Source organism: Neophocaena asiaeorientalis, unplaced genomic scaffold (assembly GCF_003031525.2).
Source record: "Neophocaena asiaeorientalis asiaeorientalis breed wild unplaced genomic scaffold, Neophocaena_asiaeorientalis_V1.1 scaffold240, whole genome shotgun sequence".
In the NCBI taxonomy this organism is placed as follows: Eukaryota; Metazoa; Chordata; class Mammalia; order Artiodactyla; family Phocoenidae; genus Neophocaena; species Neophocaena asiaeorientalis.
In genome coordinates this window covers 6,529,546-6,544,748 of record NW_020185331.1, presented here as the reverse complement: position 1 = coordinate 6,544,748, position 15,203 = coordinate 6,529,546, and the positions used below count along the sequence as shown (strand labels likewise).

The following is a 15,203-nucleotide window of genomic DNA, read 5'->3' as shown; positions in this document are numbered from 1 at the left end:
AAGCCTCAATAAAAGAATTACAAAAAGCTTTAAAGTTCCGTTAAAAGTATCTACCTCCTACACTGGTGGTGGGACTGTAAATTGGTTCAGCCACTAGGGAGAACAGTGTGCAGGTTCCTTAAAAAACTACAAACAGAGCTACCATATGACCCAGCAATCCCACTCCTAGGCATGTATCTGGAGAAAACCGTAATTTGAAAGGATGCATTCTCCCCGATGTTCACTGCAGCTCTATTTACAATAGCCAGGACATGGAAGCAACCTAAGTGTCCATTGACAGAGGAATGGATAAAGAAGATGTGGTACATATATACAATGGAATATTACTCAGCCATAAAAAGGAATGAAATAGTGCCATTTGCAGAGACACGGATGGACCTAGAGATTGTCATACAGAGTGAAGTAAGTCAGAAAAACGAATATTGTATAATGTCACTTATATGTGGGATCTAGAAAAATGGTACAGATGAACAAAGTCACAAATGTACAGAACAAACCTATGGTTACCGAGGTGGGGAAGGGGGCATAGGACGAACTGGGAGACTGGGATTGACATATATACACTACTATGCATAAAATATATAACTAATGAGAACCTACTGTTTAGCACGGGAACTCTACTCAATGATCTGTGGTGACCTAAATGGGAAGGAAATCTAAAAAAGAGTGGATATATGTATACATACAACTGATTCACTTGTTGTACAGCAGAAACTAATACAACATTGTAAAGCAACTATACTCCAATAAAAATTTTAAAAAGTGTCTATAAACATCTTTTTTGACATAGCTCAAATATTCTTAAGAGTAAAGATATTTTATTCACCTCTGTACACTCAGCACTTGGTGTTTGTCACAGATTAAGGCCTTCAAATGGGGGGGGGCAGTGAAATAATAAGAGAAAGTGTGTTCCAAGGATATACTTGTTGTACAGAGAAAGGAAATTTTTCCCGCTTCTCCCCCCAGATAAATAGATCAACCTAAAAAACTATAATGGAGGAGTTGTACTCAATCTAACAGTAACTGCCTCAAGACTTGTCATTCTATTTCTCTACCTATACTATTATTGACAAAATTTTATTTCAAATATTACAAACAAGTCCTGCTATAAAACAAAATTATCCAATCACTTTAACACCATTTTTTAAAAGTTAGCAATATTTACTGAACATTTACCCTCACTGTAAGGGACATTAAAAAAAATTAATTAGCTCATGGCCCCTGCCACCAAGGTGCTTGTTTTCTAGTAACTGGAGAGACAAAATGTAAGTAACTGATAAAGTGGAAATAACTAAACAAAATGAAAAAAACACAATTAAACTGAATCAAAAAAGCATACAAGAAATTTAAAAGCTAAATAAATGCCCTTTAATAACAGCAGCAAATGTTTGTAAAGCAAATGTTAACTACTACAATGAACCTTGAGTGAGTCTGCACAGGGAAACTCAAGTGGAGAGAGGGCACACTGAAGGAATCTGAAACTGTATTCTTCTTAAAGAGATGTTACAACAATTATATGGTTTGCCATTGTCATACTACTCTTATCTTACCTGCAGTAGCTGAGATGTAGTCCACCTGGAATCCACATTCTTTTCCAAGCATTTCTTTAGAAAGTCCTTAAAATTTGAAGACCTTCAAAATAAAATTTTAATAATGACATTCTATTTTTCTTGTTAATAAAATCAAAACTCTGAGAAACTATGGTTAAGTTCCATTATGTATGTAATAGTATTAATTCAACATAAGAAAACTAGTTATGAGAATATTAATATTTCATAAGTCATTTATCTATAAATATAAGTTACATATATGTAAATAGATTCATAGTTTAAGTCATTGAGATACAGCCGTATACCCATAAGTATGCTAAAAATCACAAAAATTCTTCCATTATATATATATATATATTTTTTTTTTTTTTTTTTTTCGGTACGCGGGCCTCTCACTGTTGTGGCCTCTCCCGTTGCGGAGCACAGGCTCTGGATGCGCAGGCTCAGCGGCCATGGCTCACAGGCCTAGCCGCTCCGCAGCATGTGGGATCTTCCCGGACCAGGGCATGAACCCGTGTCCCATGCATCGGCCAGCGGACTCTCAACCACTGCACTACCAGGGAAGCCCCCTTGCATTATATTAAACTCCACAAATACAGATCAATCACATATATGCCTCACTTTCTCATAGTACAGAAAATACCTCTTTCATGTACAACTCAAATCACTGGTATCTTTTAATTTATGGGGAAAGTTAGTTACAGGAGTTTATATGGTCCTTAAGTCTTGAAAATACACCAAAAATCAGTTTTCTACTTCATACAATCTTTGTACCATGTACCTAAATTTAAATACCCTTGGAAAGTTGGAAGAATAAAGCATCAAGTTTTGCTTCTTAAAAAAAATTGTTTAGGAATACTTTACCATTTTGATGGCTGTGCTAATGTAGGGGGCTCAGATTTTGCTATTTTTAGCAGCACTCGCATTGGATTTAATTCATGATGAGGTGGTTCTATCTCAGCCATTTCTATTAAAGTGATACCCAGGGACCAAACATCAGCTTTGTAGTCATAGGGTCTGTCCTTAGATGTTTCACACATGACTACCTCAGGAGCCATCCTATGAAGACAAAGAACTGAAAATTAAGATGTTTAACTTAAGAGCAGTGATCACAAACCACGTGAAAGATAGACAGTATAATTGATTATGTGGACAAAATTCATAAGTAATAATAACTGTTGACATAACTAACGCTGCAAATCCATAAAACTGAATACATACCAATAGGGTGTGCCGATAAAGGAATCTCTCCTTTGAATTGTCCTTGTGTTTTTAGCTGATACTCCAAAATCCGCTTGAAATAATCATACAAAGGTATTAATGACAGTTTTTAAGCAAAGGACGCTATATTCAACATAAGGGAAAAGCATATCAAGCCTTTAATAAGGCCACTGTTATTAAAGGGTAAGCAAAATAGAAAGATAAATAACTTCTCTATCATCCTAATTTTGACCACCCTCTTTCTACCATACACCCACCCCCCCAAAAAAAACTGCCAAAGAAAAGATTCCATCATTAATACACTTGATACCACCATCCTTACACATCTTCAGATCACAAATTCTCCAGAATTGGGAAAAAAAAAAAAAGTAACTTTAAAATAGATCAGTCTATCCACTTCACCAAAATAAATGCCAACTAGTGCTATATGTGACAATTAAATTAAGGGACATTTTTTCTATGGTGTGAAAAACAGAAATTATACCAAAGCAGCCTTTATGACAGCATATGTCTTGCTAACTTCCTCATAAAATTATACCACGAAGAAAAAAATTAGGAACGATGCTTTCTAATTTAAATTATAGGGCACAGCAACATTACAGCTTTATCGGTTCTTAACCCCTTTTCAGCTTAGAGCTCAATCATTAATAGCAACACGAAATTGCTATTGCTGCATAAATTACCTCATGCCATATACATTTAACTTTTAAAGTTTCATCTGACATGCCATGATTCTCAAAACTGAATAAATACCAAAAATCCTGTATTTAGTATTCATGCCCCAAGGCCTGGCACAGAATATACACACAATAAACGTCAGCTACTGTTAGTAATCATATGTGTAATTTTAACCTTTGTGATACTTTGGCCATAGAACTCTTAAAACTCATGAAATCCTGCCCTATATTCTAATTATTTATGTCTATTATATAGTTCTTTCTTTTCTTTTTTTGACCATGTAGTTCTCCTGCTTAAAACATCTTGGCAGCTACCTATTGCCTGTAGAATGATGTTTAAGCTTCTTAATATGGTGTATGAAGTCTCTTGTTACACTAGATATTTCATTAATGTTTTATAATTAAATTAATAAATGAATTTGCCAATAGAACATACTATACTTGGAAGATATATCTGCAGAAAATGCAACATAAATAGATGTATTCAGGACTCTCCATCCCTATTACCCCCCTACTTCCTCAGCTTATAACTTGCCATGTTTCCACAGGACGGGACTGAGATCACAATATGAAATTCCTGCCACAAGAGGTTTTCTACTCAGGTAGAGTCAGCTCAGTACGTATTCCAGTGTGTTCCTAGAAGCTACTAATGGTCTATTCTTTTTAACTTTTTCCCCCTCAGAACATGACTGGGAAAGGAGGTTGAGAAACAGGCCTAAACCACTAAGGTCCACTGTCAACATTCGTACCTCTCGAAGCACTCTTATGAGCAGGAGGTAAACTAAGGAGGGACAAGAAGCCATCTTCACTTTTGTGCAAAGGGGAAAACTAAGGTCATTATGTGCTTTACAGTTCTACTTATAATGGTATGGCATATATATGCTGGTCTGTTAAAATAGCATTTTACATACTTATTTCCATTTGTAACAATGTGATCTGACAAGACCATAAAAATTTGATTATTGTATATATGGTTCTTGAGGATAGTATGGTTCTACATGCATCTGTGTACACTTAATACAATGTCACAGAATTGGAAGGTTCTCTGTATTTATGAATTAATGAAACAAAGTGCAACTATTTTAAATGTCAACCAACTCAAAACTATTTTGGCATTCCTAAATCTTCAAAAATATACTTATTTTTAATGGCATGCATTATTTTACACAAAAGTATATTCCTGTATTCAAATAAGATTTCAGTACACTTACAGAAAAACATGCACTAAAAAAGATCAAAATTATATTTCAAAACGAGCTACAAGACTAAAAAATGATGACATAAAAGAGTAATAGAAGTCAGAATTTTAAAACTCATAAATGAGGTGACAGAACTCAAGGGAAAATTAGAAATAAAAAACAACTTTAGAAACAAAGGCTAAAGTAGGAGGAATGCAAGAGCAAATAAACACAACAAATGCACACCCATTACCACTTCGCACCCATTAAGATAGTTATCATCAAAAATACAGAAAATAAATGCTGGCAAGGAGGTGGAGCAACTGGAACTCTTGTGCATTGTTGTGGAAACGTAAACTGGCGCAACCACTGTGGAAAATGGCATGGTGGTTCCTCAAAAAATTAAACAGAGAATTACCATATGATCCAGCAATTCCACTTCTGGGTATATGCCCAAAAGAACTGAAAGCGGGAACTCAAATAGATATTGTACACCCATGTTCATAGCAGCATTATTCACAAAAGCCAAACGGTGGAAGCAACCAAAGTATCCATCAATGGATGAATGGATAAATAAAATGTGGTGTATACATATAACAGAATATTATTCAGCCTTAAAAAGGAAGAAAATTAACACATGCTACACCATGGATGAACCTTAAAGACACTATGCTAAGTAAAATAAGCCAGTCACAAAAGGAAAAGTATCGCAGGATTCCACTTACATGCGGTACGGAGAGTAGTCAAGTTCACAGAGACAGAAAGGAGAATGGTTGCCAGGGGCTGGGGGAAGGAGGAAATGGGGACTTGAGCGTTTTAATGTGTACAGAGTTTCAGTTAAGGAAGATGAAAAGGTTCTGGAGAGGCGTGGTAGGGTTGGCTGCACGACAGTGTGAGTGCGCCGTATGCTACGGAACTGTGCACTTAAACACGGTTAGGACGGTGAATTTTAAGTATATTTCGCCACAATGAAAAAAAATGAAGGAAGATAAAAAGAACCTGAGAGAAAGTTATAAATACTGATGATTGTCAAGCCTGACAAAAAGATAATAAAAGTCTCCAAAGGAGAAAGTCAGTGCAAGGGAACAGAACAAATACTCATATCTCTAATTACAGAAAACCTTCCTGGGGGGCGGGGGGTGAGCGGGAAACAAAAAAACAACACTTAGAAAAGTTTAGTCAAAGTTTAGTCCTTAAAAAAAAAGTCTTTGGCATCTAGGCAAAAAGATCACATGACTGACACGAGAAAGAAAATCAGATTCTCATCAGACTTTTCAATAACACTTTATAATAGAAGAAAACAGAGGAACATATTTTAGATATTCAAGGAAAGAAATGTGAACCAAGGACTTTCTATCCAGCAAAACTGACCTTCAAAGTATAAAGGGTAGAAGTGTTACCATTATATAAGAACTCAGAGAGCCCTTTCAGAGAAATCTACCAGAGAATGAACTTCAGACAACCAACATAACCAAATAGACATGAACAAGAGCGGTGGTGAGCGCTGAATATAGAAATGAAGGTTAAAATGAGTAATTACAGAATACTCCAAATCTATCTTCAATGTTCTTGAGAAGCAAGATTCTCAGGATAGAAGAAAAGCGATACAGATGTAATACAGAAGGGGCTAAGAGAAGGAAAAAACAAGGCTTTACCCTGAATTTGAATAGGTCATATGTAGGAACTCATGAGAGCCTAGCTCTGTCCTTCGTAAAGGCCTAGAATGAAGGCAAATCCAGAAACTATAAGCATGTCTAATACTAAGATTGTGGTCTTGAAATACCATGTCCTACTAAAACAACTTCTTCAGGGCTTCCTGAAGAAATGGCTAATTACAGGTCTGAGGCAGGAAATGTAAAAGATGAGCCTGAAACATCTCAACCTAACAGACGGCAAGGAATCTACCAAAGATTAGTAGAGTCATGTCAAAAAGATTAACAAGCCAGCTTGAAGAAGCTCCCACTGACCAAGATGGTACAACGTGAGCTTTAATAAGGATAAAAATTGTAATAGATTTGAAACCTATAAAATAAAATTACATTCATGAATTAATAATGCCATTTAAAAAAATACTGGCCACCAACTAAGGATGAGAGAGAACCAATTCATTGTCTTTAAAGCTAAATAAATAAAAGGAAAGAATCAAGCATTTTTCCTGTCCTGTCTATAGGAACTATACTCCTGAATAACCAAACAGTTGAAGGGAAGTGTCTTTTTATATAAGTATTCCTAATTTTTTAATAATGATAAATGAAATAACTGATGAATAATTACACCAAAATTATTATCAAAAATAATAAACGAAAACAAAATGATGTAATTCATTTTGCCACTCCAATCAAAGAACGGATCCAGGCATTAAACATCAACAGCTGCTAACATCAAAAAAAAGATCAAAAAGCCGGTATTACATGCCTCCCAACGAAAGAACACAAAACCACCTATAGTCTTGCCAAAAAAGTCAAACTTGAGACTGATGAGGCTTTTGGATTCATCTGCAAATTTAGGGAAATACAGAGAGGAACTTACTACAGTCATCAGGAGTACACAGTCAGCAAAATGCAAGATGAGAGAAACTCTACAGGTCCAACAGCCTAGGTCCTACACATCAGTGTTTCTCAACCTTTTTTTCATCTCTCTCCTAAGGAGCCTTTTTAGACATTTTTTCCGAATCCTCCCTCCCCCCCATGAAATTTTAATGCCACAGATATACTGTATATCTGTTTGTGTATATCTATGGGCCTTTGGAGGGTCACAACCATGGTAACACTAAAATTTTTTGTCCCCAAAGAACCAACTTTCTTTGAGAAAGCATGCCATGAGAATGAATGCCATAGATAAAATGTAAAGAGAAAAAAGGAATGACAGGGCGGTGGGGGGCAACCTATAAATTAAAAGAGACTTAGAAGAAAAAGCAGGTTTTAAATATGGGTAAGTCTAAACTCTAAAGTCTAGACATGAACACTGGGTGATAGAGCCATAAAGAAACACAAGGAAGTGATTACTATAAAAGTCAGGATATAGATTACCTGTGGAGAAGGGAGGGACAGTGTGATTGAGAGCGGGCACATGAAACAGCTGCTAGGGTGCCTGACATAGTGCTAGTTCTTTTTTTTTTCCGTTGAGGCATGCGGGATCTTTCACTGTGGCGCGCGGCCTCTTTGTTGAGGCTCGCAGGCTTCTTCTCTCTAGTTGTGGTGTGTGGGTTTTTTCTCTCTAGTTGTGGCTCTCAGGCTCCAGAGAGTGTGGACTCTGTAGTTTGCGGCACTTGGGCTTAGCTGCCCCGCGGCATGTGGGATCTTAGTTCCCCGACCAGGGGGGATTGAACCCACGTACCCTGCATTGCAAGGTGGATTCTTTACCACTGGACCACCAGGGAAGTCCCATTCTATTTATCTAGGTGGTGGTCACAAAGCTATTGTGTAAAGCTACAAGTCAATAAGCTACACAACTGTTAGTGTGGTTTTCTGTATCTGTAACCATTTCTTAATAAAAAGGTTAAAATTTAGTAGTAGTCACTAAATTTTACTATAATTTTTCAAATTATACCTGTTTAGATGTCATGACAAAGTGAAGTGAAATGACTATGATCACTGGTATCAGCATGGCCTTTGAATATATTTTGTTTTTAATATCCATCCAAAATACCCAAATTTAGACTTCATCACCAGATTTTTTTTAAATTCATATCTTGGGGATACTTACTTCTATTTGTATGCGCATATGAAATTCATTAGTTTCCCATCTAAAATCTACATCTATTTCTCCTTATGAAATTATCATTTATTCCCTCAGTGTAAAAAACAAAATTAAAAATTCTAGTCCTTACATTTGTTTTAGGCATCTTTTTCAGACTTAAGGTTAGTTACTTTGTTAGTTTAGCCAAGATACCATATCTACAAAATAGAATATAAAACTAAACATGGAAAAAAAAAACCCACTAGATATGAGTTTTGGAAATGAACGTAAAACTAAGTTAGTGGTTTTACATACTATAGCATTTTCTAAATGTATTATATTTACAAGTATTAAGTCTACATACAAAAATTTAAGGGAAAAATAATTAGCCAGTCTTTTAAAAGTGTGCCATTTTAAAAATAAAAATCCATCCTTTCTTACTTTTTAAAGAGTCTTTATATGAGGTACCTATACTTAGGAATTCTGGGAGTTAATGGATAATTATGTATCCAAGGAAGTTTTGTTTTGTTTTTTGTCTACACTGCGTGGTGTATGGGATCTTAGTTCCCTGACCAGAAATTGAACCCAGGCCCTCAGCAGTGAAAGCACCGAGTCCTCACCACTGGACCGCCAGGGAATTCCCTCCAAGGAAGTATCTTAAAAATTAACATTGAGGAGATATGGGGATATATGTCTATGTATAGCTGATTCACTTTGTTATAAAGCAGAAACTGGGCTTCCCTGGTGGCGCAGTGGCTGAGAGTCCGCCTGCTGATGCAGGGGATGCAGGTTCGTGCCCCGGTCCGGGAAGATCCCACATGCCGCGGAGCGGCTGGGCCCGTGAGCCATGGCCGCTGAGCCTGCGCATCCGGAGCCTGTGCTCCGCACTGGGAGAGGCCACAACAGCGAGAGGCCCGCATACCACAAAAAACAAAAAACAAAAAACAAAAAAAAAAGCAGAAACTAACACACCATTGTAAAGCAATTATACTCCAATAAAGATGTTTAAAATAAATAAATAAATAAAAGCATACAGGAATTGAAAGACCTGTACTCTGAAAACTATACAACACTGTTGAAAGATATTAAAGAAGACCTAAATAAATGGGGAAAAAAATTAACACTGAATAATTCTCCATGTTTCACATATTTGAATACAATTCTCCATGTTTCACATATTTGACTTGTAACAAAACAATATTAAGTTACAGACATACGGGGGAAATCTCAAAGCACAAATTCAAATGTTTTATATAAAGGAATAAACTTACCCAACTTAATATCTCCATCTAAGGTAAAAAGAATGTTTCCAGCCTTTAGATCTCTGTGGATGATTTTATTATCATGTAAGTAGTTCAATGCCTCTAAAGTCTGCTTACAAACTACTTGTATTTGGGACTCAGTTAATGGTCTCTCAAGCTCTACAAGGAAAAAAGTAAACAAATCTGCATTTTTGTACAGTGAAAGCATACCAGCAGGCTATATAACTTTACCATCACTGTCAAAGATCATACACAATGAATTGATTTTTAAAAAACTATACACAAAACTTTCTTCACATATTATACTCAATGTTTAATTTTAGAATTTTATTACAATTATCCAAGAATATAAAAATAATTAGGCTGATTTCTTAACTTACTGTCTCTAAACAATAAGATAAATATATATGTTTGAAATCATTTGACTTTTTAAAGTATAATTTAAGATATAAACATGAAGAACAAAAAACCATTTACCAAGCATCACAGCATCCACTGCTCCACCTGCACAAAATTCAATGAGGATCTGCAGGCAAATAAAAAAGCATGTGTCTAACATGACATTGAGTTTGAGTATTTTTTCTTCAATTTAGCATAAAAGATAAAGAAATAGCTATAAAATAACCTAGGTTACAGAAACAATAGTATGCTAACAACCATAAAGATTTTCTTTGTAAAAAGAGTTACAAGTCTTAATGATATACAACTAAGAAAGCACAAAGAAAACACATTGTGGAAATAGGTGCATTTTTGTTAATCTTCATTTTTAGTGTCCCTGCTTCTGTAAAATTACCAGGTGTAGAATTTTTATTCAGGACAGTATTATATATCCATTTCATCACCACTGAAAGATTTTACACTCTCCTTTTTAAGGTAACTATTGAGAAGTAAGTGATCAAGTATATTTTTTAACTTTATTTCTAGGAATAAACCCTGAAAAGAGAAACTTTTAGTTTTTCTAAAAAATAGGAGAAAAAACATATACAAAAGCTTCAGATCCTAGCTCAATTATCACTTCCTGATGGATGCCTTCCCAGACCTCCCTGGTACATACCACCATGCACCTTTCCTTCTTAACCCTTTATCACAGTTTTAATTTTATATTTATTATGATTCTTTGATTAATTAATGTCTGTCTCTCCCACTAAACTGTCCCTCACAGTCGTCCAGCTTTTTATTTTGTAATAGTCTCAAGTTAAGATCTTATCTATTTATTAAGTTGTCTAGGAATTCATTTTCATCACTATCTCTGGAAACATTCTGCTAGAACTCTGAACAACTATATTAGAAGGCACCACACTAATAGTAACTACAGATTTTATTTTTAATTACATACCTTAACAAATTGTGTAGCTTCACACTTTTTTCTCCTCTGTATAACAACACTTTATTTTTTACAGGAGCTTGCCAATAAATTGTTTGGAAATTCATTATATCATATGAAAAATAATTTGAGAGACAGATCATTACTCATCCTAGAGATGAGTAAACAAGTCATAAAGGTTAATTGACTTATTCAAGCGCCTGCCTAGCATCACCAAAATCAAAAAATAAAGGCCTTTTGATTCCCAATCAGGTACAGCTTGTACAATCTACTCTTCTTTCGTAACACTTTGTTTCTTCCTTCAAGGAGAAAAAACTAAAAATCCATTTCAAAAAGTCCTCTTGATTAAATTAGTATCAGTGCAGAGCAAGTGACTGACTGGTTATTATACTAAATATTAACACTTTACTTATGTATTTATTTATGCCTAATATTTCCTAAAAATGAATAAAATTTTTACATACAGACTTGGCCACTACATCATGCACTAAAGTTGGGCTTGATAATATATAAGATAAATGTTGGGTTGGCCAAAAAGTTTCCGTAAGGAAAAACCTGAATGAACTTTTTGGCAAACCCAATATTTAACATTTCTAGTAAGCATTTTATAATTTATTACATGATTTATCAAAAGTTTAGTATAAGAAATTATAAACAACTGCAAAGAAAACAAAAGAAACTCTAAAACATTTTAAGTAAATGCTTAAATTTAAATCCAGACACTTAAATTTAAACAAGACACTTCAAACTAACAACATTGTAAATCAACTATACTTCAATTAGAAAAAATAAAATTTTAAAAGTGCTGGAAAAAAAAGACTTCAAAGAAAGAAAGAAGTTCCAACTGGGAAAAAAAATTAATTAAAAACAAGAAAGGCATCTAATTTCATTATTTAGGAAATTTAATATTCTTAACGAAGTTTCTACATTTGAGGCCAATGCCAAACAATCATGAAATACAGTACAATCTGAAATACACATCAAAACATATGCTGAAGGGGCTTCCCTGGTGGCGCAGTGGTTGAGAGTCCGCCTGCTGATGCAGGGGACACAGGTTCGTGCCCCGGTCCAGGAGGATCCCACATGCCGCGGAGCGGCTGGGCCCGTGGGCCATGGCCGCTGGGCCTGCGCGTCCGGAGCCTGTGCTCCGCTACAGGAGAGGCCACAACAGTGACAGGCCCATGTACCGCAAAAAAAAAAAAAAAAAAATCTGTTGAAGCTAAGGATAATTATGTTGTTAATGACCCCTCTCATCAGCAGGTCAATTCTCATTCAAGTAGCATAAGTGACTAAAAAGAAGAGGTAGTACATAAAACAGGCCTACAAAACTTATAAACCTCTTTAGGACAATTAACTCATTTTGGTTATTCCTATAGATTAACAGAAAACACTTACCCAAAGATTGTTCTCATAATAGAAGGCATCTAGAAGCTTGACTATATTAGGGTGATCACAAGATGCTAATATATCAATTTCAACCATGTAATCTTCAAGTTCTTCTTCAGATTTGGTGTCAATCACCTTTGCAGCAGCTAAAACATTGGTCTCTTTATTCTGGGCCTAAAAACAAAAGTATCAGAAGTTCATGCTTATAACTCATACTTGCTTTTTAAATTTTTTTTTAATAAACTTTATTTTTTAGAGCAGTTTTAGGCTCCCAGCAAATCTGAGCAGAAAGTACACAGAGTTCCCATGTACTCTCCTCCCTACACATGCACGGCCTCCCCCACTATCAACATTCTGCACCACAGTGGTACATTTGTTACAACTAATGAACCTATATTGACACATCATTATTACCAAAAGTCCACTGTTTACATTAGGATTAACTCCTGGTATGTGCTCTGCGGGTCTGGACAAATGTACGATATGTATCCACCATTATAATATCATACACAATAGTTTCACTGCCCTAAAAATCTCTATGCGCTGCCTATTCATCCTGCCCTCTTCCTAACCCCTCCACTGATCTTTTTACTGTCTCCATAGTTTTGTTTTTCATACAGTATGTAGCCTTTTCAGATTGGCTTCTTTCACTTAGTAACAAGCATTTAAGATTCCTCCATGTCTTCTCATGGTTTGATACCTAATTTCGTTTTAGCACTGAATAATAGTCAATTATATAGATGTGCCAGTTTGTTTATCCATTCACCTATTGAAGACATCTTGGTTGTTTCCAGGTTTTATCAATCGTGAATAAGGCTGCTATAAACATCTGTGTGCAGGTTTTTGTGTGGACATTAAGTTTTCAACCCCTTTGAGTAAGTACCAAGGAGCAGAATTACTGGATCATATGGTAAGAGTATGTGTAGTTTTGCAAGATACTGCCAAACTGTCTTCTAAAGCGCCTATACTATTTTGCATTCCCAACAGCAATGAATGAGAGTTCCTGCTGCTCCACACCCCTGCCAACATTTGGTGCTGTTGGTATAAATTTTTGTCATTCTAATAAGTGTGTAGTGGTGTCTCCCTGTTTTAACTTGCAACGCCCTAATGGCATATGATACTGAGCATCTTTTCATATGCTTATTGGCCATCTGAATATCTTCTTCAGTGACGTGTCCAAATCTTCTGGCCATTTTTTAATCAGACTGTAGGTTTTCTAATTGTTGAGGTTTAAGAATTCTTAATATATTTTGAATAACGGTCTTTTATCAGATATATCTTTTGCCAACATTTTCTCCAAGTGGCTTGTCTTCTCATTCTCTTGACATACTTATTTTTTAAAGATAGCCTAAACATACATATTAACTGATGCATGCTTTTCACTGTGCTAAGTGCTTTATATACACATATGATAGAATTTCAAATTGCAGGCTCTACCGGGTCAGACTGGTAGGGCTCAAATTCTGATTCTGCCACTTGTTAACTATGTTGCTTGGGCAACTTACAAACTCCCTTTTTTAGTTTTAGCTTCCTCATCAATAAAACATACTTATATCTCACGAGTTTGTGAGAATTAATAAATATTTGCCAAGTGAAAAGAATACATATAAACATTTAATACAACGCCTGCCACACATAGTAAAAAAGATTCAAACATCTTATCTGGAATTATTACTATTATTATTTAATCCTCAAAATGAGCCCATGATATATTAGCATCCCTACTTTTAAGGAGGATAAATAAATTTAGAGACATTAAAAGGCTTCCCCGAGGTCATGTAGAGCTAGTAAGAGGCTGAATCAGGATTCAAATCCTGGTTGTTTCCAAAGCCCTTTCTTTACTTCAATCATTACCCTTTCCAGTTTCCCTATACTTCCATCAGTTTAATTATTTTTCATTGTTTTTAGTACTTTAACTTTTCCATTTTAATTGAATAACTTCTCACCTCCATTTATTAGAAATGAAAGGTTTCCAAATATGTAGTAGAAGCCAAGATCATTTTTTTTAAGTTAGGAATCAAATCTTAAAATACTAATGGGTTTTTAAAAGACATTTCAATATTATATATGTTACCATCACTTCAGTAAATCTATCACCTTAAAAGAAAAAATAGCAAACTTTCAAAAGCTAGTAATAAGTGTTTTAATAAACAAATAAATGTCCAAATCCCACTTTTAATAATTTATAAGGAGATAATTTTACAAAAAAAATGCATGCACAAAATATTCATCAAAGCACTGTTTACAATAAAGAAAACTTAATCAGCCTAAATGTCCATTAACGGGAACCTACTTAAATCATTCAGTATGCTTCTACAATGGAAAATTATGCAACCATTAAAATTATTTGACTAACCAATTAATATTTCTTAAGATGGGACAAAAGCCACAACATATCACTGAATGGAAAAAAAGTAACTTACTAAACACAAAAGGTATGCAGTTTTACAAAAACTACACATCCATTTTCACACAGGGATAACTACATAAGAAATATCTGGAAAGACATCATCAGTGGGGATGGCAGAGTTTCACGTGCTTTTGACTTTTTCTATATTTTTCATATTGTTTACATTTTTAAATGGACATGTATTATTTTTACAGAGGCAATAAGATATAAAAAAATCAGTCTATGGGATATTTCTTAGGGATCTATTATCTAACCTTTGAGATGATGATGAAAGAATAAACAAACCAGGTATCAGCCTATATATAGGAATTCTCCTAAGTAGATTTTGCTACATTTTACTTCCTTAGGTAGAAAGAATAAACAAACCACGTATTAGCCTATATATGGGAATTCTCCTAATTAGATTTTGCTACATTTTACTTCCTTAGGTAGAGGTAAAAATGAATACTAATTACTAACAAAGTAACCCTAATGTTTAGGGTTCACAGAATATGTATGGATAAAAAGATAACTTTAT

At 34.9% G+C, this 15,203-nt stretch overlaps 1 protein-coding gene across 2 annotated transcripts in view; it reads right to left on the bottom strand.

Annotated features, from left to right (window-relative positions):
- The window catches only part of SLK (STE20 like kinase), a 56,409-nt gene that overhangs the window by 26,569 nt on the left and 14,637 nt on the right, over window positions 1–15,203 (bottom strand). For both annotated transcript variants that reach the window (XM_024734885.1, XM_024734886.1), the window contains exons 2-7: window positions 12,286–12,450; window positions 10,044–10,092; window positions 9,576–9,725; window positions 2,772–2,844; window positions 2,415–2,609; window positions 1,551–1,632 (exon numbers count right to left, since the gene is read on the bottom strand). In XM_024734885.1, the coding sequence (XP_024590653.1) occupies window positions 1,551–1,632; window positions 2,415–2,609; window positions 2,772–2,844; window positions 9,576–9,725; window positions 10,044–10,092; window positions 12,286–12,450 (714 nt within the window). The remainder of the gene's footprint in view (window positions 1–1,550; window positions 1,633–2,414; window positions 2,610–2,771; window positions 2,845–9,575; window positions 9,726–10,043; window positions 10,093–12,285; window positions 12,451–15,203) is intronic.